At 48.7% G+C, this 26,783-nt stretch overlaps 1 protein-coding gene across 1 annotated transcript in view; it reads left to right on the top strand.

Moving 5' to 3' along the window:
- Positions 1-26,783, top strand: part of FAM189A1 (family with sequence similarity 189 member A1) — a 242,703-nt gene that overhangs the window by 207,649 nt on the left and 8,271 nt on the right. The window contains exons 5-8 of the mRNA XM_018066510.1: positions 10,376-10,483; positions 17,182-17,342; positions 18,011-18,146; positions 24,757-24,832. Coding sequence (XP_017921999.1) covers positions 10,376-10,483; positions 17,182-17,342; positions 18,011-18,146; positions 24,757-24,832 — 481 coding nt within the window. The remainder of the gene's footprint in view (positions 1-10,375; positions 10,484-17,181; positions 17,343-18,010; positions 18,147-24,756; positions 24,833-26,783) is intronic.

Raw genomic sequence — 26,783 nt, 5'->3', positions numbered from 1 at the left:
AGGCAAGAATACTGGAGTGGGTTCCTATTTCTTCCTCCAGGGAATCTTCCTGACCCAGGGATCAAACCCAAGTCTCCTGCTCTGCAGGCAGATTCTTTACCATCTGAGCCACCAGGGAAACCCCTTAAACAATTAGAAATTTCCACTTTAAAGGTTTTGTTTTTTGAATTTTCCAGTTTAACCATTTTACTTTCTGCCTCCAACCTCTGTGAAGCACTGGTGAATGGTTGAAAGAGATCGACACAAATATCGATATGACATGCGTCACTGCTGTTCCAGCATTTGATTTTATTGAACTCTACTTGAGTTACGGTGTTGTGTTTAATTTCTGCTGTACAGCCAATTGACTTAGTTATAGGTACATTCTTATTCATATTCTTTTCCATTATGGTTTATCACAGGATATTGAGTATAGCTCCCCATGCTATACAATAGCACCTTGTTGTTTATCCATCCTATATATAATAGTTTGCATCTGCTAATCCCAGACTCCCAATCCTTCCCCTTCCCTTTGGCAACCACAAGTCTGTTTTCTATGTCTGTGAGTCAGTTTCTAGATCACAGATATGTTCATCTGTGCCATATTTTAGATTCTGTGTATAAGTGGTATCATTTGGTATTTGTCTTTCTCTTTCTGACTTACTTAGGGTGATCATCTCTAGTTGCATCCATGTTGCTGCAAATGGCATTATTTCGTTCTTTTTTATGGCTGAGCCAACATTTTTGCTATTATACCATCAGAGAACAGATGGGTACTTATTTTGCCTTTTTAAAGATATTTGGAGCAAGAAATGTTACAGTTTCCCATGGCAGTCTATTCTTATGTACAGCATCTGATTTTTCTTTAATGGCATGGAAAATTGTTTGTATCACTTGTTTCTTTTTCTCCCTACAAGTTTTTCCTGCTCCTGAAAATCAAAATTGGCCACTTATACAGGCATCTGAACAATGAACCCAATTCTTTCCCTCTTTTCCCTGAAACTAAACTGCTAAACTTTTTCTGAAAAAATACGGCTACAGTGCAAGGAGCCCCTGATGGGTGGCACTGTGGCACATGCCCGCTAAGTTACTTCAGTTGTGTCTGGCTCGTTGCAACCTCACGGACTGTAGCCCACCAGGCTCCTCTGTCCATGGGATTCTCCAGGCAAGAGTACTGGAGTGGGTTGCCACGCCCTCTTCCAGGGGATCTTCTCAACCCAGAAATCGAACCTGAGTCTCTTGGCATCTTCTCCTGCATTGGCAGGCAGGTTCTTTACCACTAATGCTACATTATATAATAGGGGCCCTGCAGTATGTGTATGTGGGCCACAATATGTGGGTGTCTGGAGGCTCTGGAGGACCACCTAACACCTGGCGGGCACAGAGGGCAGTGTCACTGTCTGGAACAGGGGCCTGTGGTGGGTCCATTGGAGGAGACATTTCAGATGCTGGAAATGGTGACCAGTCTGTCAAGGGAGCTCTCTGTGAATTCCCATGCTCTGGGAAACTGGCAAAAAGAGCAGTGGCCACAGAGAGGGAGGAGGTGCCTGAGGCCCGATGTGGAAGGGACCTGGCCCCTAGCACCTGCCCTGTGTCACAAGGAGTGTGGTCCCCGATTCTTCTTCCAGTCTGATAAGGAATATCTCTGGAGCCCGGAAGATGATGGCAATGCTGCTTCTCTGGTCCCTCAGATTGTTCTTGAGGGTTTGGAGGCTCTGAAACCCCCCTGCTCCCTGGGTCTCTTTGAAGCTTTCCCACCACGTCTAAACCCCAGATCACAGGGAGAATTCCACAGACAGAGGAGCCTGATGGGCTACAGTCTATGGGGTCACAAAGAGTCGGACACAATTAACACTCTGACTTTCTTTCACTTCCTAATAATGTCTAGTGACAAGATAAATGATAAAAATATGTTTTGGTGGGTTAATGGTGGTCTTTGACAAGTCAAACCCAACATAAGACTGTGACATATTTTCTGATCAATATTAACAGAAGTTTTAAAAGATTGCAAAAATTGGAATCATAACTGATGGAATATGACTCATCATGGGTTGATATTATATCCATCCCAACTTTATTCTTTGCTATATCCCCAGTTATCATTACAGTTATATTATAATGATGTAATTCTAATTGAAAACAGAGGTAAATATCTTTTTTTGTTTGTTTCTTTGCTTCAAGTATTTGGTTTAATTTATGGAGCTGTAGTAAAACAAATTATCCAAAGAAACCTTATCAATGGATAAGGAAATACAACTTTCCAGGAATCAATCAGTTATTGAGTTTATAAGCTTACTTCTCTTGAAGATTCTTTTCTTTGTCTCTAAGGAAGTTAAAGGGGAAAAAAAAAAAGGAAACCCAGCAAGACAATTTCCTAAAAACCTAGGGGCCTGAAAAATAGACTTATTGTTTAATCTTGAGTATGTTTTTAACCATGCTGAAGAAATAAAAATGCTTCTGAGAATAAGTGAACATTGATATTTTGTGACGGAGTGTGAAGGCCAACAAGTCCAGGATGGTCAGGGTAGGCAGCAGGCTGGACATCAGGGAACAGCTGATGCTGCAGTTCACCCACAGGCAGAACCCCTCCTCCTGGTGGGGAAGGGTGGAGGGTCAAGCCTTCGCCTGGATGAATGAGCCCCTCTCCATCATTCGGTGTTTCTCCAGTCCTCAGGCTAGGACAGCCTCCTGCAGTGGAAACACAGAGTCCTAACCCTAGACCACCAGGGATGTCCTGACAGTGGACATTTCTAAGGTCTAAGGCAACATGCTCGTCAAACACAGCTTCAAGATGCTCCCCTCTTCCTCCCAGACCGCTGCCCTGGACCCTCCCCAAGTGGACACCCTGAAGCCATTGCCAGGGGATGTGCTGTGATGTAGCTGAAGAAAATTGTCTTTCTGTTAGCTAGGGAGGTGGGGGGCGGGGTGGAGGCTGCAGGGCTTGAGTGCTGGGCCACATGGGTGGGCCCCTCACATGAGGACCCCCCAGCCTTTGGCACATTCAGATAAGGACCCACAGCAGGTGGTCCCCAGCCCTCTGCCCTCAACTGTGGGATCTTTCAAGGCTCCATGTCAGGGTCTGAGAAGAGGAGGATCATGAAGAGGGCCGGCTGTTTAGTCTGAGGTGGTCCCAGGATGAATAATAATAGACCTGATCTTCACTCTACACCCCAGACAAAACTAGGGGCTTCAGAGGAGCCCCATTGCCTTGAGTGGGGGACAGAGAGCAGGTTGTGGTTTTGCATACACAACCTGGAGGAGACAGCGCAGAGTCCACTCCCTGAGACCAGAGGTTGTGTCTAAAGCACTTAGTTGTGTTCAGCACTCTGAATTAGCACCGATATGCTGGAGGGAAGAGGGCATTAAGAGGAAAGTACGCAGGATGGGAAATGTTTCAATAATAATTGAATGATGAGGCCATTGGAAAGAACGTGTAAAACAGGCAGAAGGGAATGTGAAGGTGGAGAATTACTTGTAACAAAGGAGCCGGAAGTAATCCTGGGGCCATGGGTAGATTCTCTCCCTTGATCGTGGTGGTGGCTATGCAGGTGTGCACATGTGTCCAAACTCATTGGATTCTGTGTTTAGAGTATGCTCACTCTGTCATTCGTCTGTCATACGTCAGTACCTCAAGCTGTTAAGTGTCCAGGTGACGGATGAGTGGTGGGTGAAGAGAGACATGAAAGCAAGACCAGAAAGATGGAGACAGGCCCGTGCAGGCGTTCCGAGATGCGTTTAGGGATCTGACTTCATTCACAAATCAACACACACTGGTTATAGCAGCTCAACGAAAGGAGGAGATGACCATGGCTGAGCGGAGCATAACCGTCTGGAGGGGTTTACTGTCTCCAGGCCCTTGCAGAGAGGCCCAAGATCAGAGGGGTCACAGGACAGAATCTTGACTAAGGGAGCAGAATTCCTGCCAGAGAGACGACTCATTGGAGGAGTGATACCTAACAGTGGTCTTTTACACTTGACCCCAGTGTGGCTTTTCTGGGGGCTATCCTTTGTGACCTGCTTTGCATGGCCTTTTTATTTACTTATTTATTTATTATTTTTATTTTTTTGTTGAAGTATAGTTGATTTACTTGTGTATGTTAGTCGCTCAGTCGTGTCCAACTCTTTGCAACCCCATAGACTGTCGCGTGTGAGTCTCTGTCCATGGAATTCTCCAGGCAAGAATACTGGAGTGGATTGCCATTCCCTTCTCCAGGGCATCATCCCAACCCAGGGATCAAACCGACGTCTCCTGCATTGGCAGGCAGACAACGTACCACTGAGCCTCCAGGGAAGCCTATTATAACAGTGCTAGAATTAGTCAGCAGTCATCAGCCTGGGCTCACATACTGTGTCTTTTCAGTGGGCACACCTGCCAGGATGTAAGGAGAGTCCATCTTCCCTTTTACAAAACATCCCATTTCTCTACAAAGGGGTAACATTCTCATGGCTGGGGGAAGAAGTACCTTTGCTTCAGTCACATCCTTGCCAAGAGTTCTTGCCATAGATTCTTCTTGACTTGTCTCGTATTGTCAATGTATTGGCCATTTGTGTTTCTCATCAGTGAGTCTCCTGTTTTGTCTATCTTCCTGTTGGGTTCTCTGTTCTAAACAATGACCTTAGTCATAAAAATTTCATGCACTCTGAGACTTGTCATTCAGTTTTGTTTGGGATGTTATTTCATTTCATTTTGGATGTCATTTTTCAGAGACAAGTTTTCAGTTTCAGTGCAGTCAGACTCATTTCCTGTTGGAAGTGTCCTTTCTATATTGCTTTTAAGAAATATTTTCCCATCCTGAGGTCAGACAAACTTCCTGGACTTTTTTCCCACAAGTTTTAAAACTTTGCTTTTAATGTTTAGCTCATTTATCCACCTGGGTCTCAGTTATGCATGTGGCGTGAGATATGACCTAGTTTTGTTTTCCACTGATAGATCATCATCGGCTGTTACAGCTCAGGTTAGTGGTCATTTAGTCATGTGGTTATGTATTGAGTATCTGTATCTAAAGACATTTATTTCTGGGGTCTCTTTTCTGTGTTGGTGTATGGCTTGACTCATTGTCAATAGCACATTATGTTAAATGCTGTTTCTTTATTAAGCGTGTGTTTGCTAGGATCAGCCCCCCTTTTTTCTTCGCAAAATGATCTTGGCTCTTCTCTGTCCTTTGTGGACTCTCCCCTGGCCCCCCTCCCCCTTCCCCATTTCTCTCTCTGTCTTAGACACACGAAGCCATTCATTTGTAACTGCATTGCATTTTTAGGTTAGTTTTCTGAGAATGGTCATTTTTGGTGTCTCTTTCCATTTATTTATCCTTCTGTCATGTTTTTCAAGAAAACTGGTATAATTCTTGTTAGATACATTCCTAGATGTCATATAGTTTTGTCCCACTACGGGAAAAGTAGAGTTTTTTGAAGAACATTTTCTGATTTTAAAATGTTTGTATAGAGAAACACATTTGCTTCTGTTCATTGGTCTTGCGTCCAGTTACTGATAACTCCATTTACTCTGACAGTTTGCCCATAGATTGCTTGGGGTTTTCTATTTAGTGGGTTACCTTATCTGGAAATAATGGCAGTATGCTTCTTCTTTTCCAGTCTTTACATTGCTTATTGATTTTTCTTCGTTTTTCCTATCTTCCCGAACTGGCAAGGACTCTTCAGCACAGTATTGAATAGGGCTTGAGCCAGACATCTTGTTTTCTTCCTGATTTATTTTACTTTATTTTTATTGCGGTATAGTTTATTTACAATGTTGTGTAATATAAATTACAATGTTGTGTACAATGTAGTTTCAAGTGTACAGCAAAGTGACTCAAATTCTTTCAACCACTATAGGTTATTACAAGATGGTGAGTGTAGTTGCCTGTGCTATACATAAGGTCCGTGTTGTTTATCTGTTTTATTCCTTCCTGATTTTAAAGGAAATGTGTTCAATAATTAGGAATAATGTTTATTGAAATTTTCTGGGACTAAATAGTATTTTCCAGGTTTAGGGAATCCCATTTTATTACTGTTTTGCTTAGAATTTGCCATTAAAGAGTCTTAAACTTTAGCAAAAATGCTACATCTATTGAGATGTGTGTATGCTAAAATTTATATGTATTTATATATTTGTATATATGTACATATACATACACATATGTGTATGTATAAATACATGCATGCATACTTAATAGATGCAGCATTTGCTAAAATTTGACTCTTTAATATATATTTAATTTAATATGTAAATATTTATGTATATGTACCCACAGGCTTCCATGTGCAGTGGTAAAGAATTCACCTGCCAATGCAGGAGACTCTAGTTCAATCCCTGAATCAGGAAGATCCCATGGAGAAGGAAACAGCAATTCCAGTATTCTTGCCTGGAGAATCTCATTTTCATTATGATTCACTTTTTAATCCCTGAGTTATTCCACCGTGTGTTGTGAATTTGCGGAGGTAGAGAGGGCTTAATCAGTTGTTTTCCTGTCATTCACAGCAAACGTAACTGCACTGTGGTTGGATAACCCCATACACTTGTGTCTTAGTGTTAGTTTGTTGACCTTTGCTTTGCATCCAAGTTTGCAAGCAAGTTTTGTTAAGCCCCACACATCTTGTGAGTCTAGGTTCTGGCACACATCTGTGAAACATGGTGTGGGGTTTGGCTCGTCCCTGTCATCACTCATTGTCTGCTGGGAGTGTTGGGCCAGGGGTGTGGAAACCTCATGCACTGGTGCATTTGCCCATTTATATGCCCACCGCTCTGGTTTCCCTTTTCTCTGTTCATCCTTATCTAGATCTTCTTTATAGACTCTTTCTGCTCCAGAATTAGGATCCAGCTCTGGGTTCTCAGGACTTCTGGTGGCTCAGATGGTTAAGAGTCTGCCTGCAATGCAGAAGACCTGGGTTCAATCCCTGAGTCGAGAAGATCCCTGGAGAAGGGAATGGCAACGCACTCCAGTATCTTGCCTGGAGAATCCCATGGACAGAGGAGCCTGATGGGCTATAGTCCACGGGGTCACAAAGAATCTGACATGACTGAACAGCTAACACTTTCACTTCATTTTCTGGGTTCTGATTCAGACTCTCATCTCTCCTGGCCGAGCACACCCTTGCTGGGCAAGTTCAGCTGCCTCCCTGGTGTTGTCCCCACCCCTGCATGTCTCAGAGTCCAGCCCAGACCCACTCAGCTCCCTCCACACAGAGAACCACAGCCCTCTCAGACTCGATGGATCCCAATGAGTTCTTCCTCACTGTTCGCAACAGTTCCACACCCAATGCAGCCCGCCCATCTTGGAAGAGCTGCCCCTGCTCAAGCCATGGGGGTGACTGTTTTTTCTCTTTTACTCCCTCCTGTTAATCACCAAGTCCCCTATCCATCATATCCTCTGCTTCTCTTCCTCACCTGCCTCGTTCATGGAAGCCACCTTGCTGTTGTTGTTCAGTCACTCAGTCGTGTCCAACTCTTTGCAACCCTGTGGACTGCAGCACACCAGGCTTTCCTGTCCTCCACTATCTCCCAGAGTGTGCGCAGACTCATGTCCATTGAGTTGGTGATGCCACTTGTGGCTCCTCAATCCAAATATTTATATATTCAAAACTCTCGCGAACTTCTGTGTGCCTCCATTTATCTTTGAACAGATCCTAGAAGGCATTATCCAGACTGTCTAGTCTGGGCACATGTGGAAATGTTTTAATATAAGTTAAATGCAGATTGGAAATGTTACTTCTCATTATAAATAGTACCCAAGTCCCTAGGTGGCTAAAGGCTAATAAGATCATTTAAATTACTTCTGTGTGTATTTCCTGAGTGCCTCTTCCTTCTTTTTGGCTTCATTCTTTATATTCCTGAGCTTTAATCAAACTACTGTCACTCAAACAAGTGTACAGAACCTTCCAGAGGCAGAGCAACAACAGGGCAGTAAAAGGTGCATGGACGTCAGAATTTTTCTCTTGCCTCAGTTGAACGGTAGGAGCAATGATATAGAATTTGTTTAGGCCAGAGAAGGGCATTCTGGAGTGGGCATCCGGTCATTTCTGGGGCTGTTTTCCTTAAGCATTTGTGGACGAGGCCTTAAAGCCCTTTACTGAATTCATCCTCCGGTGTTTGTGAACAGATGAAAGTCCCCAGGTGATTGGCCATCCGTGATGGGATCATAGATGGTGTTTATTGAACCTCACTGTGTGCGGAGCCTTGCTCTGAGCCCTTCATGTTTGTGAACTAATTTCACCTTCACAGCCCTGAGATAGGTGGGTATTGCTGTTCCATTTATTTATTTATTTTGGCTGTGCTGGGTCTTCACTGCTGCTTGGGTTTTTCTCTAGTTGCAGTGAGTAGGGGCTACTCTCTAATTGTGGAGCTCTGACTTCTCATTGCAGTAGCTTCTCTTGTTGTAGAAGACAGGCTAAAGGGTGTGGGGGCTTCAGTATTTGCGGCTTCCAGGCCCTAGAGCACAGGCTTAGTAGTTGTGGCAAAGGGCTTAGTTGCCCCCACGGCATGTGGAATCTTCCTGAATTAGGGATCAAACCCATGTCTCCTGCATCGGCAGGTGGATTCTTTACCACTGAGCCACGAGGGAAGCCCTGTTATTCCATTTTACAGATGAGGACACTGAGGCACAGTGAAATGAGACAGCTTCCCAAAGTCATGCAGGTCATTACAGTGGATCAGAGATTCTTGGCCAGCTCCCACTACCATCTGCAATGGACACATAGGCATGCTACCCAGGACCATGGCTTAGCCACAGGACAGTGGATGCACACACTCAGAACAAGCTGAAGTCCAGCAAGGAAATGGTTATTAATACCTTCTGAGTCACCAAAATTAAACTATATTCACTCTAATTTGTGTTCAGTTCCTTTCAAAAAAAATTCTTAGAAAATTGATAAACCAACAATTTGTTGTTCGGTAACTAAGTTGTGTCCAATTTCTTGCAAACTCATGAACTGCAGCAGGCCAGGCTTCCTTGTCCTCCACCATCTCCCTGAGTTTGCTAAAACTCATGCCCATTGAGTCAGTGATGCCATCCAACCATCTCACCCTCTGTGGTCCCCTTCTCCTCCTGCCCTCAATCTTTTCCAGCATCAGGGTCTTTTCCAGTGAGTTGGCTCTTCGCATCATGTGGCCAAAGCATTGGAGCTTCGACATCAGTCCTTCTAATGAACATAGTCAGTTGTGTGCTGTGTATGCTATGCTATGTCACCTCAGTCGTGTCTGACTCTTTGTGACCCCATGGATTGTAGCCCACCAAGCTCCTCTGTCATGGGATTCTCCAGGCAAGAATACTGCAGAGGGTTGTGATTTCCTACTCCAGGGGATCTTCCAGACCCAGGGACTGAACCCATGTCTATTAAGTCTCCTGCATTGGCAGGTGAGGTTTTTTTTGTTTTGTTTTGTTTTTAACTAGTAGCACCACCTGGAGAAGGAAATAGCAACCCACTCCAGTATCCTTGCCTGGAAAACCCCATGGACAGAGGAGCCTGGCGGGCTACAGTCCACGGGGTCACAAAGAGTTGGACAGGACTTAGCAACTAAACAACAGCAACAATGGCATGGACGGTTTTGCCATGAACAAGAATAAGGGCTCCTAGTTCCTGTGATCCTCCTTATTCCCCCTCACCCTTCCCATCCCTTTCCTCTACTGGCTTTCCAGTAAAGTCCTACAGGGATGAACTACTGATGCCTGGACAACTTGGATGAATCTTGAGGGAATCAAGCTGAGTGAAAAAACTCAGTTCTGAAAAGTCACATGTTGTATGCTTCCAGTTGTATCCTAGCCTTGAAATGACAAAAATATAAAAACAGAGATCAGACTCGTGGTTGACAGGGGTCTGGAAAGGGAGGTTGACTGGGAGAGAGAGGTGAGTGTGTCTGTAAAGGGCAACGTGGGTGGGGAGGGTGGATCCTGTGCTCATGGAGGTGTTCTGTGTGTTGACTGTGTCATTGTCCTTCCTGGCTGTGATATCACACTGTAGTTTTGTAAGATGCTGCCATGGAGAAAACCAAGAGAGGGGTACCCAGGGTCCCTCTGTGGTTTCTTACAACTGCAAGTGAATCTACAATTTTCTCAAGAAGTTTAAAAAACTTGAAATTTTTTTCTTATCAAAATTCTCAGTTAGACTTCATAATTGACAGAGATGGCCCACCTACTTAATTGTTGGCACTTTGAAGATTTTCTTAGATGGTAACTACCTAATAATTATCAAAATTGTAAAATGCATCATTTAGTATCTAATTTGATCAACCATGTAGGAGAGTACACAAATGTGTTTATAAAAGACCAGTTTTGATGAAAAAAAAAAGAAAGTCCCACAAAACAGGTGGCCGTCCTTGTTCTGGACCTCAACGGCAGTGCTGAGGGTCCTGCCGCCTGCATTGCCAAGACAGTGCTGACGCCCTCTGCGTCTTTTCCCGCAGGAACTCCTCTTCAGTGTGTGCGCCCTCAACGTCCTGTCCACCATTGTGTGTGCACTGGCCACAGCCATGTGCTGCATGCAGATGGTCTCCGCCGACGTCCTGCAGATGGTAAGTGGCCCCCGCCTCTCCCCCTCCCCGCAGCACAGTTAAAATGGTGGGGCCTGGCCCCTCCCCCAACCAGTTTGAGAGCAATGCAGCATGATACCGCTGGCTTCCCACCAGGAGAATGAGCCCTGACAGCACATGGGGCCTGGAGATCCTTGAAGGTCCCTCCATGCTGCCCTCTGGAAGACAGAAACCCACACATTCGATGCCACCGATGTATTTATTTGGGTGCAGTTGGAGCTCCATGCTGATGGGGTCCAGCTGCCATTACATGCCTCTAGGGAGCCCCAGGTTTGTGCTGCTGAGTAACTGTAGTGACCATCCTATAGTCCGAGACATCCTCCTAAGCCATGCAACTGTCTCCAGGCTTCAGAATTCTTTTTTTTTTTTTTAATTATCTATTTATTTATTTGGCTGTTCCAGATCTTGATTGCAGCTTGTGGGATCTTTGATCTTCTTTGTGGGCTCTTTAGTTGCAGTATGCAAATCCTTAGTTACAATATGTGGGATCTCATTTCCTGACCAGGGATTGAACCCAGGCCCCTGCATTGAGGGTACAGAGTCTCAGCCACTGGACTGCCAGGGAAGTCCCCCAGAATTCACTTGTAATAAAGCAGCATTGTTAGAATATGAGCTCTTCTCAAATTGAAAAACTGCTCCACTGTGCCTTGCACACTTGCTCATTAACCCTCAGCTCGTAATCCAGCAGCAGGTCACTGGTCGGCTATCATTGGAGCCTCCAGCCAGGGTCTTAGAGGTGAAGAAGTACTGGTCTCCAGGGGAGGGATGAGGCCAAGAGTGGAGGTCACACGCTGATTAACACACAATCAGTAATAGTGACGGCTCTTCGTTATTTGTGTGAACGGAACATGACCTACTGCTCAGTACATTACCACTAAAGTCAGCAAGTCAAGAGGAAGTGATGAGAAGATGCTGTTCTTCATGCTAAGGGAAGGAACCCTCCCTCCCTGCTCCCCTGGGCCCCTCCAGGCCCTGCCCTGCCTCCTCCCCAATGTTTCAAGCATCTTATGAAACAAAAGGCAAGTTGTTCTTGTAGGAGCCTGTGTGTTTTGTTCTTCCCCACCCACCCTTTAGTAATTCATCAGTTCACGACGCAGGGCCAGAGAGCATCATTATCAAGGTGTTAAAAATTCATCAGCTCTAATCACGTGTGGCCTATTCCCCGTGTACCTCCACACAGCTGTCACAGCCTGCCGACCTTTCTGAGAGGCAGCAGTTTCCAAAAGACACCTAATTAAGCATCTCTTCAGCAGCAATGAACTCCTGGCCTTGCTCGCTGAGCCCTCGTGTAGACATTTCTCTCTGGTATGTTATGTGAAGGAAGGTTAAGTGCCGTGAGGGTCCACTCATCTCAGCAGATTTTCCCGTCAATCTGGAACTATCACTCCAATCAGATCAAACTAACGGAACCACATGGCTGGAAACATTGAAAGTTTGCGTTTCCTAGTTTTCAGAATTAAAATAGAAATTACCAACCAAATAAGAAAGTCTGTCATAGCTGTAACAGCATGCACACTGGATTGTAATGTACAGTTCAGTTCAGTTCAGTTCAGTCGCTCAGTCTTGTCCGACCCTTTGCGACCCCATGAACCACAGCACACCAGGCCTCCCTGTTCATCACAAACTCCCGGAGTCCACCCAAACCCATGTCCATTGAGTCGGTGATGCCATCCAATCATCTCATCCTCTGGCATCCCCTTCTCTTCCTACCCTCAATCTTTCCCAGCATCAGGGTCTCTTCCAATGAGTCATCTTTTTGCATCAGGTGCCCAAACTATTGGAGTTTCAGCTGCAACATCAGTCCTTCCAATGAACATCCGGAACTGATCTCCTTTAGGGACTGGTTGGATCTCCTTGCAGTCCAAGGGACTCTCAAGAGTCTTCTCCAACACCACAGTTCAAAAGCATCAATTCTTCCACGCTCAGCTTTCTTTATAGTCCAACTCTCACATCCATACATGACCACTAGAAAAACCATAGCCTTGACCAGATGGACCTTTGTTAGCAAAGTAATGTCTCTGCTTTTTAATATGCTGTCTAGGTTGGTCATAACTTTCCTTCCAAAGAGTAAGTGTCTTTTAATTTCATGGCTGCAGTCACCATCTGCAGTGATTTTGGAGCCCAGAAAAATAGTCAGCCATGGTTGTATGTATCCCCAAACCAGTTTATACCAGGGGTATATGGATTGTAAGTGCATGTTCTACTACTGTGTGAACCAACAAAATATGAGTGCAAAAAGAGAATTATTTCTATTACAGTAAAATAGAGTGCTCTTGAAAGATTCTCAAAAGATTTTCCAGTAAGCTGTTTTCCTCTGCACTTACTTTATTGCCAGCCACCCATCCTCAGGGACATCGTCTGCTGTTACACACATCTCTGTTCGGCACCAGCTTGTTAACTTCGTCTTTCGTTACTGTCACTTATGTAAAAGAGTGTCACTAGATATATTGCCATCAATTTAAATGTAAGTCAGACAACTCTAGGGGGTTGAGATAAAAACTAAAAAAAAGTCTAGGGGTTGTCTGTACACACATTGCTACCCCAGTAACTTTAAGTTCTGGCTCTGCTATAAAAACACAGACCTAGAAAGTTAGAGAATGTTTTACAGGTGTATTTTATGCAGGAAAAGCCACGGGGCACTCCTGTCCACAGACTGTGACTCACAACAAAGGCCTTATCCCACGTGGAAGGAGCCCACAATTTTATTCTTATTTCTGTGAATCAACATTTTGGAATAATTAATAATTTGGGGAGAATTCATATAATGAAAACATGCCTACATGAGATGCAAATTGTTATGCCTATGGTCAGAATTTATCTAATTGAATTCCTGTAATACATTTGAAAATAGTCGACCATTATTTCCAAAAGACCATCTGATGATAAAATTCCACTTATTGATATAGTTTCATGAGAAAGCATTTACCTCCACAGGCCTATAATTGCATGTTTTTAGTTTTATTTCCTATGTGTAATCTCAGTTTTCCATTTTTGCAGTAAGCTGTTTTCTTCCCCACTTATTTGATTGCCTGCCACCCAGCCTTAGGGACATCGTCTGCTATTACAGGCATCTCCCTTCGGCACCAGCTAGTTAGCATCGTCCTTTGTTGCTGTCACTTTTGTTCTCCACTTGTCCTGTGCCTTGTTGAAGTGGAGCTGCTTCAGATGCGGCAGGTAGAGTACCATGCCTTCACAGATGTGATACAGTAGGCTTGCCCACGGAGCTAGGAAGGGGTGCTGGCCTCCATATCGGAGGGATAGAGTGCCCCTAAGAGCTCCCAGATCAGTCAAATTCACCTGCTTCTTCTACCCATCCAGCCCTCCTCGGACCCAGTGACTCTCCTTGAGGTCTGGGTTCACCACAAAGGTCTTCAGGTCCTAGGTGTTACTTAACTATCAGATAAGGATCGATGGGTGTCTTGACCTAAAAAGCCAGTTACAGCAGACTTATGTAAAATGATGCATTTATACCACGGAACATTGTATTTTTACTTTAAAAATGCAAATGAGCATTTGTCACCCTGGTTGGTGTGGTGCCAGGCTCTTCATTTTAACTATAGGTCTCTTTGGTATATCAGGTTATTCGTGGAGATCACACCCTCTGTGATTTCCAGATTTAGTTCCTTTCAGCTGGACTCAGCTGTGTGAAGCCATCTGCATGGATGTTTTATGATCCTGACGACTGCTTGGCCAAGACCCACCTTGGCAGCAGTTTATGCTTAGCTATGAAGTCTTTTCCAAAGCCTCCAACTCAGTTTTCACAGAACAAGCAAGTTTTCTTGTCTGCATTCATATTTCACTGTAAATTAACGGTAGTAACTGAAACTGGTCTGAACCTGTTTGAGGAGGCGTCCTTGCTCATCTGAGGGAGAGGTAGAAGGACCAGAGAGCAGCAGGATGCCTAGGGTGCTGTCACTCCTAGGTCCAGAGTGCAGGGAGAGAGAGCTCCAGCTTACTGACAGGAGTTCCATTCAGAAGCCTTTTCCATGGCAATAATCCTGCTCTTTCTACCAAGGATGTGCGTGCGTGCTAACTCGATTCATTTCTGTCCAACTCTTTGTGGCCCCATGGACTGCAGCCTGCCAGGCTCCTCTTCCATGGGATTCTCCAGGTAAGAATAGTGGAATGAGTTGCCATGCCCTCCTCCAGGGGATCTTCCCAAGCCAAGGATCAAACCCACATCTCTTCTGTCTCCTGCATTGGGAGGTGGGTTCTTTACCACTAGCGCCACCTGGGAAGCATGTGCCTAACACGGGTCCTTCCCCCAGAGCGTACCCATAAGAACAGGCTTCTCTCCAGCAGAGACTAAAATGCAAAGTCATCTTTTGAGGATGATGAGAGCTGGGCAGTGATGCCCACACAAGGTATGTGAACACCTCAGACAGGCACCAACCTCACACTGCTCACCAGGCACAGGTAACCCTTTGTCATCACACGGACCACCTAAGGCTTGTACAGGTGTCCCAGGGCAAGCAGAACCACATGGGAAGGAGGTGATTCTTCAGGGCCCATTTCCTCCCCAGCACACCCAGCTGCAGGATCAGCTCCACACCTGGCCATCACCCTGCAGGCTTGGGCCCCCAGAGGAAGTGGTGGACAGTGAGCATTTCTGCACATCCTGAGGATGACTGGGAGGTTGAGGGTGAAAGGAGACAGGATCCAGGGAGAGAGAACAGACCTTGTTTGGTATTTGGGGTTGGTTCAAATGGCGGTTGGAGGATTCAGGGATACCCATGGGTTAGTGGGTAAGGAGGCTGGAAACCTGGTGGGATTCAGGGAGCAGAGGCATGTAAAAGAGTTTTAAAAGGTGGTAACCTCATCTCACTGGATTAAACATAACTTTTTAAAGCAGAGCAAGAGGAAAAAAACCAAGGCAGAGAGGTGAGTTAGACACTCTTGAAAGGAGACGATAACCTGGGGGCTGCCTGGAGGTGGCAGCCAGGAGGTATTATTCACCTATGAAGTGGATGCTCACAGAGCATCTGCTGGGCCTGGGATACCAGGCGAGGCTCAGAGATAAGACACAGACTGAACCCAGGGCCAGGGAGGGAAAAAGACTCGCCCTTGGGATTTCAGCACAGCTCCTACAGGGATCTCGTTACTTCCCAGGGGTGAACGGCAGAGGACAGAGGAGGAGGGGCAGGAGCAGTCTGAGGAACCCCTCCTCCCTGGCTGCATCTTTGTCTGATTCCCTCTCACGCCCCTGTGGGTAGAACCTAACAACACCAGCTTCTGGGGAGACCTAGGGTGTGGCTTTCCACCCGCCTGTCTCAAAGCAAAGTCCAGGGCCAGTGACCCCGGGCTCCCAGATAGACGCTGCCTTAGCAGACAGATTTGAGGGGTCTTGAGAGTCCCCTGGACTGCAAGGAGATCCAACCAGTCCATTCTAAAGGAGATCAGCCCTGGGTGTTCTTTGGAAGGAATGATGCTAAAGCTGAAACTCCAGTACTTTGGCCACCTCAGGCAAAGAGTTGATTCATTGGCAGACTCTGATGCTGGGAGGGATTGGGGGCAGGAGGACAAGGGGATGACAGAGGATGAGATGGCTGGGTGGCATCACTGACTCAGTGAGTTTGAATGAACTCCGGGAGTTGGTGATGGACATGGAGGCCTGGCGTGCTGTGATTCATGGGATCGCAGAGTCGGACACGACTGAGCGACTGAACTGAACTGAACTGGGGAGATGGCAGGGTGACTCATGGGATTCCCACCGCGGAGGCCGAGGAGCCGGGTGACTGCTGCTAAGTCTGAGATGCTTCCTTGAAGATAGGCCAACACCCCCAGGAAAGGCCATCTGGACTTTAGGGCAGAAATGGAGACCTCTGTTTAACCTTTAAAGAGCCTCCCTCGCATGACCACATTGACTCCTTTAAACCTGCTAATAGGATCACCGGGACCTCCTCACCTTCTCTCATTCCTGGTGGAATTGGACCTTCCACGGAAAAGCACTTTGCCTTTTGCGTTTCATGCTTGAGGGTATTGTTGATTTCTCTAATTCCTGAGTCTTCACCCCTTGAGACCCCCAGGGCCCTTGGCCTCATCCTGGCTGCTCAGCCTAGTGCAGTGGCCATGGGGCAAATGGCTTTCCAAAGTCAAGGCCTGTAGACACATCCGCACTGCCCTTGGCCATGGAAGCACCTCTGTCTCAGATGATTAAACGCACAAGCCTCGGCTCACACTGACTGGAGGGGCATTGACCAGGCTCTGTGTGTGGAGAAGGCAGGAGCCACATGCAGCCTGAGTTAGTGGCAGAGATAGGAGTAAAATCTACCCAGACTGTGCTTTGCCTCAGAAGCACATCAGGGGAACAGAGCGCGATGAGGCTCCAGAAGAAAGGGGATCCTCACAGAGCCATTGTTTCACATGTGTGTTTGGCCAGTTCCTTTGAGTAAATAATCAGCCTGCAGTGTGGGTTGACCCCTGGGTCAGGAATATTCTGTTGGGTAAGGAGATGGCTATACACTCCAGTATTCTTGCCTGGAGTATTCCATGGACAGAGGAGCCTGGAGGGCTACAGTCCATGGGGTTACAAAGAGTTGAATACAACTGAACAGCTAACACTGTTTGACAGGTTGAAGTCCCTGAGTTCCAGCTGTGTCATTAAAGCTTCTGTACAATTAGCTTCATGAGACACAAGTCACACCGGCCGACCGATCACTCGGAACCTCTCTGTCTTCCAGTTCCTTCCACAAAGGGCACCTTCTGCCAGCCCAGCCTGCCTGACCCCCCATGGTACTGTGCTCCACCAGACCTTGGATTTCGATGAGTTCGTGCCCCCGCTGCCCCCTCCGCCCTATTACCCTCCAGAGTACACCTGCACACCCACTGCTGAGGCCCACAGGTGGGTGTCTCCGGGGACACCTCCCTGAGGGATGCTGGGGCCCAAGAATGGGAAGCCGTCTGGGGATGGGGAAGGCATGAGTTGCTCCTTATCCATGCAGGTGAGCAGAGGGGAGGCAGATGAAGGCCTGAATGTTGGTCCCGACAGCAGAGCCCCGGGAAGGGTGGTGGTGGAGTGGGATGCTCAGAGACCTGTGTGCTTCCTCTGGCCTCACTGCAGGATATCCGAGGGGAAACCCAGGTAGGACCAGTCCTATTCCACTCTCAGAGAAGACAGTACAGCTCTCAGGTTGAACGTGCCTGCATGCTCAGTCGTGCCTGACTCTCTGTGACCCCATGGACTGTAGCCCACCCATCTCCTCTGTCCACGGGATTCTCCAGGCAAGAATACTGGAGTGGGTTGCCTATTTCCTGTCAGGTCACAGTCACATTTAATTAAAGATGAAGTCAGCTGTAAGATGGTTTTCATTGTCACAGAAAAGACGTTAAAGTTGGTGAAAGCACCAGTATCCTTTGAGAGCAATAAACAAAATTTAGAACCACCTAGTGAATGAGGCTTTTTTTCACACACCCAAGAATTCCGAATGGGAATTGCTCCAATTGCTCTGAGGGCAATGGGAACAGCCGGCTCCTTCCGTAGAGTGTGACCTTCCTCCTTCTGCCGTTCAGGGGCCTCCACCTGGACTTCGCTTCTTCCCCGTTCGGCACTTTGTATGGCGTTGCCATCAACAGCCCGGGCCTGCTGTACCCTGCTGAGCTCCCGCCACCCTACGAGGCCGTGGTAGGCCCGAGCCCTGCCAACCAGGTGAGTCCCAGGCCCTCCAACAGGCCAGTTCCCTGTTCCCAGCCTTTCTGCCTTCTTTGGAATCTCTCCCAGCCATTCAGCAAACCTGTGGACACTGGTATCTCAGCCCTGTCTGAGCAGGAGGCAGGGGCAGGGAGCCCTGAGTATGCAGGGGGCTCTGGCCTGTTTCAGCTACAGGCCACTGTCATGGTCAGCCAGACACATGACAGAGCTGGTTTGAACCCCTGCTCCTGCCGGAAGCCTGGTGGCTACAGCCAGAGAGAGGCCTGAGCCCAGAAGGCGCACACTCAGGATGTGTGGCCTTGGTTTCCTCATCTGTGAAGTGGGATCATAATAGTACCAAGCCCTTCAGGTGGACCAGGACAGTTGTAATGGACAGGGCTGGGCACATGTCAGGGTCTGACTTGGCAAAAGCTACTTGCACTTCTTTGGTATTGTTATCACCATCCTTGTCATCGTGCTGTCATTGCCGAATATCAAGGGTCACTGGCCAGGGCAGAGACACGTTGAACACAGGGAAAGGTTGCATTGGCCCAAATACAGCTGTAGTGATGGGGCCACATGGTGGCCCCTTGGGGAACTGCAGGGATTGGACAGTGTGTGTCTGATGGGGGACACACAGCCATCCAGGGAGCAGGCTGCAGCCACCCCTGCACCCTGTACACCAGGCAGAGGAGACACAGACGGGACCGGGACTTCCAGGGGCACGGCTATGGGGCTTCAGCAGCCATGGAGCCACCCACCCACCCCCTCAGAGGTGGTACAGGCCCAACCTCCAGCTGTCACCCTGTGAGATGGGTCCCGCGGTGAGCAGGCCAGGCTCCAGCGCCCGTGTGTTCCCACCACCCTCTGAGGAGTGGCCCTGGGGACCCCCTGTGCTGGGCTCAGCCTCCAGGGATGTGACTGGACACAGTCCTGTCTTCAGGGGATCAAGTCTCACAGGCCGGTGGCTGTGTGACAGGAAGAAAAGGGAAGAGGCTCGGCCTAGGGGGTGTCTCTACCACGGGCTCTGCTCGGACTCCTGGGGTGTGCCTGCCACCCACCTAGCCGAGGCAGAGGCTCCTGACACCCCGGGGCCTCTCTCAGGGCCTGCTCCCACCGAGAGGTCCTGAGACTGTCGGCCCAGCGGAAGGACTCAGCTGGGTCTCCTGGCTGTTTTCCTGTGTGGGGGAGGGGCAAACCGGGCCACGGCCCCAGAGGGAGGAGGCAGCAGTGTGACGTGGGTGACTCTCATCTCTAGACTCATTAACAACCAAATTCCCTGGAACTTTTCTCTTTAAAGCGAAGCAGAGCATTCTGCCTTCCTGAAGTGGTTTATTTTTCTCTTCAAGATAAAAATTGATCAGTCAGTATTGTCAAGGGAACCCACTTCCTGTCAGAGTGGTCAGAGCCCTGAGCGGAGCTCCGGGTACTGTGGGGCACTGGGCAGGGATGCTTATCCCTGGGTGGGTCCAGGGATCCTGGGAGCTGAGGCCTCAGCCATTGGCAGGCCAGCAGGTCAGGGAGGAGGGGTGTGCTCCCAGGGGAGGGGGCAGCTCCTGCAAAGGCTCAGAGGGAGGGGCAAATGTGAAATCGGGGGACAACAGTCTACTTGCTGGTCCTCGCTGGGTACCAGGATCATCAGAACATCCAAGGGAATGTCTGTGGCTGATAGGGTCTGGACTTGGGGCCTTAGAGAGGCTGGGGTTCACTGCAGAGGTAATCAATGAAGCCCTGGAGCCAGAGGGTGAGGGCCAAGGAGAAGGCATGGTTGGGGGTCCCAGAAACCAGTGCTTAGGGAGGAAGACATCAGCCAAGTGTTGCCCGGAGGTTGTTAAAGACTGAGCCCTGTCCACCTGGCTCACCATCCAAGGGCTGCTGGTGACTTTGGCAGTACCAGCTGCCATGGGGTGGGAGAGTGGTTAGGACCAGACGGCATTGGGGAGTTGGGGGATGGCACCCGAGGAGGGAGACCAGGAGTGTGGATACTTTTTCTAGGCTCCAGGGGGCCTCCTGACTCTGTGGAGGGCTTGTCAGTCAAATGCAGATGCTGGGCTCACCCCCAGTGCTCTGGGGGCTGCTGAGAATCTGAGGATCAGCCTGGCTCCCAAATCCCCACTGCAGCTGCTACACATTTGGGAACCGGGGTCAATGGCTCTGGCAAGATGCTCCAAGAAGAGGCCGGATAGGAAATAGTTGGGGGTGGAGGTGGGGTGTGGGAACAGGGTGAGGGGGTTTCGAAAGGGTTGTGCCAGGGCCTGGAGCATGGGGCCAGGGGCTCCCCAGGGCCAGGCGAGGGAGGGCCCTGGAAGGCAGGAGGGGCTGACCCTGGAGCAGACAGGCAGCTCAGCCTGTAACCAGCAGGGGCACTGGGCAGGGCGGCCGGGGAACTGGAGACCCCAGGAAGCCCACAGGGCTGTGTGATTCTCCTCAGCCACTTGGGGTGGGAGGGACCCCTGCCACCTCCCCCTCTACATCCCCCTTCGCACCACAACCCCTCTGCCACACAGAGCTCTGGGCTCCTCTGGCCTGTATCTCCGTATTCCCTCCATGTCCAGAGAAGAGGAGCCGAGCAGTGATTCTCAGGTCTGTGTGCACCACCCCGTGGACAGCAGCAGGGCAGGAGCCAGCGAGAAGCCCCAGCCGCGCTCCTGCCCTGCTGGGCCTCCGAGGATACAGTGGGCTGGGATCCAGCTTTGGGTTTGAGGGTGACATTTGAGGCACCCCCACGCTTGGACCTAGAAGGATGTTGAGTGTTTATCACTATTTAATAGTGATAGTCACTGTAGACTATTCTATAGTCTACAGAATAGACTATATCGGAGGATGATGATGGTAATACCTGTTCTAAGACTCATATGACATCATTTTCCAAAAGTATGAGGAATTCTCTTCAGTGGAGATTTCTTTCACAGGATTTTGGGGAGGAAATTTTCAAGGGCAAAGACCCATCTTACATGAGCTTGTGTTGGCTCAGACACTGCCAGATTATAAGCACTTGCACAATTGATTGTTGTCAATGGATGTGGCTGCCTCCCCCCCCCCCCCACCCTGGGCCTGGCTGGCAGCCTCTGTGATGAAAGGGCCGCCGTACCCCTCCTCCTCCCAGTCCAGGGGCCGCTGGCTGATTCTCTCTGACCCTGTGGACTGGCAGTACTTTCCAATTCCACAGACACCCCAGGGGAGCAGGGGAAGTAGGGGAGCTGGGAGTCCAGGAACCTTTCCCGTCCATGGAAGGAACACTGCGCCTGCCAGTTGCCCCCTCTCCCAGGCAGCCCTCCCCCTAACTCAGCAGTCAGGAGCAGCTCCCATACAGCACAAGCCCTTCTCCCCAGAAGATGAGAAGGTTAATTATACCCTTGTTAGGACAGATGTGTATAAATTGCCTATTTGTGCTCCTTTGGATAAAGAGAGGAAGACAACCGCCCCTGGAAAGACAAGCAGATGCCGTGCAGGTCTGAGCAGAGCAGAGGCTGCACATCTCAATAGATTTTTGACTTGGAAAGAAACATGCCCACCCCCACCCACCTCCAAACTCAGCATGTTCATTTTGACCGTGTGTTTCGGCCTCATTCAGGTTCCATTCTGACTTGGTCTGCGATGAGCTTGGGGCAGAACTGGAAGCAGGGGGTTTCTTTCTACAACAGGAAAGTGGGCAAATTTGCCAGGTTGATGTCCTGCACATGTTCCAGGGGGTCCATAAGACCATGCACTGGTTCACAGGTTCTAAGATCCAGAGGTGAATGGGGTCACAGGACAGGGACTAATGGACTTCTCTGTGGCCTCGGAGGAAGGGCCAGCTGGGCCATCGTGGGTGGATGGGGCTTGTGAGCCAGAGCAGCTCCTCGTGGAGTCCTAGGGGGTAGAAAGAGGGCTCACAGGAATGATGTGGATGCAGATTGATGACCCTGGATGCCACACTGTAGACCTTCCTTTGAGCAGCGGGGCATCTGGGGTGGATGTGACCCAGCAGGGCTTTAGGGATTTTGGTGGCAATACAGTGGGTGGGGCCAGAAGTTGTGAGAAAGGCGAGGGACGTGACAGAGCTGTGTCCAACCCCAAGGCCTCAAAGTTATTATTTGTATTTTCAGACAAAATGACTTTTACATTTGAAGACCTGTAAGTCAAGTATCTTGAAAGATTGTTTTGGAACATGAGCCCAAAACCTTAGTGCCCCTTTTCCTCGATTGTTGATAACTGCACCCCCCCACCACCCAAGGACAGCAGCACTCTATGAACCTAGGATACAGCTGCCTGACCTCAGCCAGGAGTAGGAAACTCATTACAGACATAGGGCAGAGTTTCCACACACGACATCTTAGCCCCAGCTTCCTACAAGAAAGGGAGATGGGGGAACTTGGCTTATTTGCCAAAATGCCAATTGACTTTTCAGTTATGATAAGTGGTCAAAACAACACATCTGGGAATAAACAAATGCAGGCATCAGAGCATCCACATTACGTCATTCATGCAGCCTCTCCTTTCCCAGCCCTTTCACCCTCTGTCCTGTGAGAGCTGTTATGAGCCTTCATTGCTAAACTCAGATTTCAGCTCCAATTCTATGCTGCAAATATTTTTCTTCCACTGCCTCTGTGTTTCATCGACAATGCTGGTTGAAGTGAGCAGCCATTCCCCCACAGCTGAGCTGCGGCCAGGTGGCCTTGGACATGGGGTGGTGGGGGCGGGGCACGTTCAGGTTCAACCCTGACACCCTGCTCACCAGGGTGACGGATGCCCTGCTCCCAGGAGCTGTCTCCTCTTGACACGAGGTTTGACTGTGAGCCAGAGAGAAGCCGGTGCCGCTTCTGCAAAACATGACATGAATCCAATTTCCTCCTGACCTTGTCTTGCTGTGTATTTTACTTCTCTTGTTTTATTTATATTTCTTTATTGCCAGAAGCTTTTTATTTTCAGGCCTGAAGTTGCCACCCACTCCTACAAAAAAGAAAAGGGAGTCAAAAAGGTTAGATATAGGCAAGCATTAGGAAACGAACCTCTGGGCACTGTTCCTTTTTTTGTGATTTTGAAGGGGGCTGTTTTGATGTTGTTTTTTTAATACTTATTTATTTGGCTGTGCCCAGTCTTAGTTGCCAAATAAATAAATATTAAAAAAAAAAAAAACAGCTTCCTGCAAAAATCACAAAAAAAGTCTTAGTTGCCGAAAGTGGGATCTTTGATCTTCTTTGGTGGCACATGGAATCTTTTTGTTGTTGTAGCATGAGAACTTTTATTTGCTGCATGTGGCATCTAGTTCCTGACCAGGGATTGAACCTGGGTCCCCCTGCACTGGGAGCACAGAGTCTTAGCCACTGGACCACCAGGGATGTCCCTGGCTGGAGATTCTTGACACAAATTTCCCACACAGGTTACCTGGTGTGGATGTTATGAATTCATCCCAACCAACCCTTCCCCGGCAGAGAGGGAGTGCTGAGTGCTGGATGGTATTATATACACGTGGGATCCAAGGGACCATTGGGGCACCTCCCTGTCTGATCCCTGTGGGTGTGCAGCTCACCCCTCTGGTGGGGTGGAGTGGGGTGGGGGCCAGTAGCCTATCCCTCAGCCTGCTTGACAGAGGAAAGGTGGGCGCCCACTATAAACTTTCGACTGAGCAGGAGGGAGACAGAAATGTAATTACTGAGCTGGAACCAGGCCTGCCACAGAGCCTGCCTGACCTTCCTAGCCTCCATCAGCCCATTACTGGCCAGCAGTCCTGAAATACCACAAGGACCCAGGGATGGTGTTCATGAGGGGCACAGGTCAGTGCACATGGGATTCACGCCTTCAGGTGCATGGCTGGGGAGGGGAGAGGCTGCTGTACCCTGAAGCAGGGAGGGCATAGATGCACTAGCCTGGGGCAGATCCCAGCCCAAAGGGGGTGGGCAAAGAGCAGACATGCTATGGGGAGGCTGGTCTCTCCCCTCACACTCCCCAGACCTCTCTGGGCCTAATAGTCATTCAAGAAGAAAGCTGCAAAAGTGTGAGGACCGTGCACCCTGATTCGAGTTTCACAGCTACCCCCTCCAGTGGGCTTGGGGGCTGCGTCAACCTGGCGCACGCTCCGTGTGCATCTGGACCCCTGGCCTTGGGAGCAGCCTCCTGACCCCACGTGTGAGCGGAAGGCAGAGGAGGAGGCGGGGTGCACTCAGCCCTGGGGAGTGCGGGGAGCATGTTCATGCCTGCCTGTGTGCATACTGCTAGCCCAGAGCTCTGTGGTGCCGTGAGTGTTGGTGCCATGGCCCTCTTCCCAGGATGAGAGCAGGGAGAGAGGAGGGGGTGGGGATGAGGGAAGGGCTGTCCTGTTGCCTCTGCTGAGGCAGGGAGTGTGTGTGACCTCCATCAGCCTCAGACAGTGCCTGTAAGTAGAAGGCAAGTGGGCTCAGGGTGGGCTCTCAGGGTGAGCACACGGTTGAATGCAGAAGGTCCAAGGAAGGAGCTTCAGTCTTGGAAATGGCGTCTCCCTCCACCCACCCCACACATTCAGGGGAGAAGATTGGAGCTCTGCACACATGTCTGTGGAATACGGAGTCCGGAGCTCCGGAGGCAGCTCTGGAGTCAACCTGCCTTTCTAGAGGTGGCTGTGATGCACCCTTCAGACAGCAGACCACCCACATCCTCTTTCTCACTGCAGCTCCCTAGCACGGACCCGCAAGTGACTGAACCCGGCCCCGGGGACCCTGACGTCGCTGCAGGCTTCAGCTCACAAGGTAAGTACACCCTCTTCAGTCTGGAACACTTAAGATGGTAGTCTTCCAGGTGTGTCTCCTCCTCCCTTTTTCTTCTCTTCTCCTCCTGTTACATCCTGTGTCTCCTTCTCTTGAAGGGATGGGAGCTGCTGGAGCCACTCCTGCTAGGTACAGGGGAGGCTCCACACATCCTCCTCCTCTGCCCCAGTGGTCAGACCTGGGAACCTCATACTTTGTCCAGGGGGCTTTGTCTGCCCCCCTCACCCCAGTGCCCTTTCCCTCATTTGTTGTTGTTCAGTCTCTCAGTCGTGTCCAACTTTTTGCGACCCCGTGGACTGCAGCACACCAAGCTTCCCTGTCCTTCACTATCTCCCAAAGTGTGCCCAAACTCACATCCATTGAGTCAGTGAGGCCATCCAACCATCTTGTCCTCTGTCGTTCCCCTTCTCCTCCTGCCTTCAATCTTTCCCAGCATCAGGGTCTTTTCCAACAGGCCGGCTCTTCACATCAGGTGGTCAAGGGATTGGAGCTTCAGCTTCAGCATCGGTCCTTCCAATGAATATGCAGGATTGATTTCCTTTAGGATTGACTGGTTTGATCTCCGTGAGTCCGAGGGACTCTCAAGAGTCTTCTCCAACACCATAGTTGAAAAGCATCAATCCTTCAGTGCTCAGCCTTCTTTATGGTCCAACTCTCACGTCCATACATGACTACTAGAAAAACCATGGCTTTGACTGTACAGACCTCTGTCAGCAAAGTGATGTCTCTGCTTTTGAGTACACTGTCAAGGTTTGTCACAGCTTTCCTTCCAAGGAGCAAGAGTCTTTTCATAGCCAATTTTGAATCAGTTCACCTGTATCTTGTTGGGATCTTGACAGGGATCACATTAAACCTGTGTGGCTATTTGAACAGAATCACTATTTTTTTTTTTTACAATATTGTGTTAATTTCTGCTGTACAGCAAAGTGACTGTTATACATATACGCACAATCTTTTTTCATATTCTTTTCCATTGTGGTTTATCCAGGATGATGAATATAGGTCCCGGTGTCATACATTAGAACCTTCTTGTTTGTCCAGTCTCTGCATACTAGTTTGCATCCGCTAATCCCAAACTCCCAGTCCTTCCCACCTCTGACTCCCTCTCCCCCTTGGCAACCACAAGTCTGATCTCTATATCTGAGTCTGCTCCTGCTGTGTAGAATAAGTTCATTTGTTCAGTATTTTAGGGAATCACCATCTTTCTAAAGCTGAGTCTTCCAAGGCACAAACACAGCCTGTCTCTGTGGATTTCAGTCTGTGGTTTCACAGTATCATTTTCACCTACAGATCCTGGGCAGTTTTTGTTGGTGTGCATGTTACATGTTTCATTTTCTCTGGAGCAACTGTCATCGGCACTGGATTTACACCTTTGGTTTCTGCATGTTCATGGTCAGTATGTGTGACTGACTGTGACTCAGGGGATTCACTCATGCACTCACGTCAAATCGGACAACCTTGCTGAACGCATTTATTGCATGCGTGCGTGCTAAGTCGCTTCAGTCGTGTCCAACTCTTTGTGACCCTATGGACTGTAGCCCACCAGGCTCCTGTGTCCATGGAATTCTCCAGACAAGAATACTGGAGTGGGTTGCCATTTCCTTCTCCAGGGGATCTTCCTGACCCAGGGATCAAACCCATGTCTCTTGCACTGCAGGCAGGTTCTTTACTTTCTGAGCCACCTGGGAAGCCCAAAGATACAGTCACACAACACAAGTCAAGGAGTGAGGGGTGGTGTGCAGAAATGAGAGTTACCAGCCTTGGACCATGAGTTTTTCCTGCAATGTTCTAATTTTATCAGGTTTCTATTAACAACATATATACAGAGATAAGTCACATTTGTCTCTCTGTGACTTCATGTCCTTGAGGAACTCAATCACTGGACTTTCACTGACATTGAGAAACTTGGCATCAATTTTGTGTGCATATGTCC

This window comes from Capra hircus, chromosome 21, assembly GCF_001704415.2.
Source record: "Capra hircus breed San Clemente chromosome 21, ASM170441v1, whole genome shotgun sequence".
NCBI classification, from domain to species: Eukaryota; Metazoa; Chordata; class Mammalia; order Artiodactyla; family Bovidae; genus Capra; species Capra hircus.
Note: the sequence above shows the minus strand (reverse complement) of the source record. Positions and strands in the feature narration are given on the sequence as shown.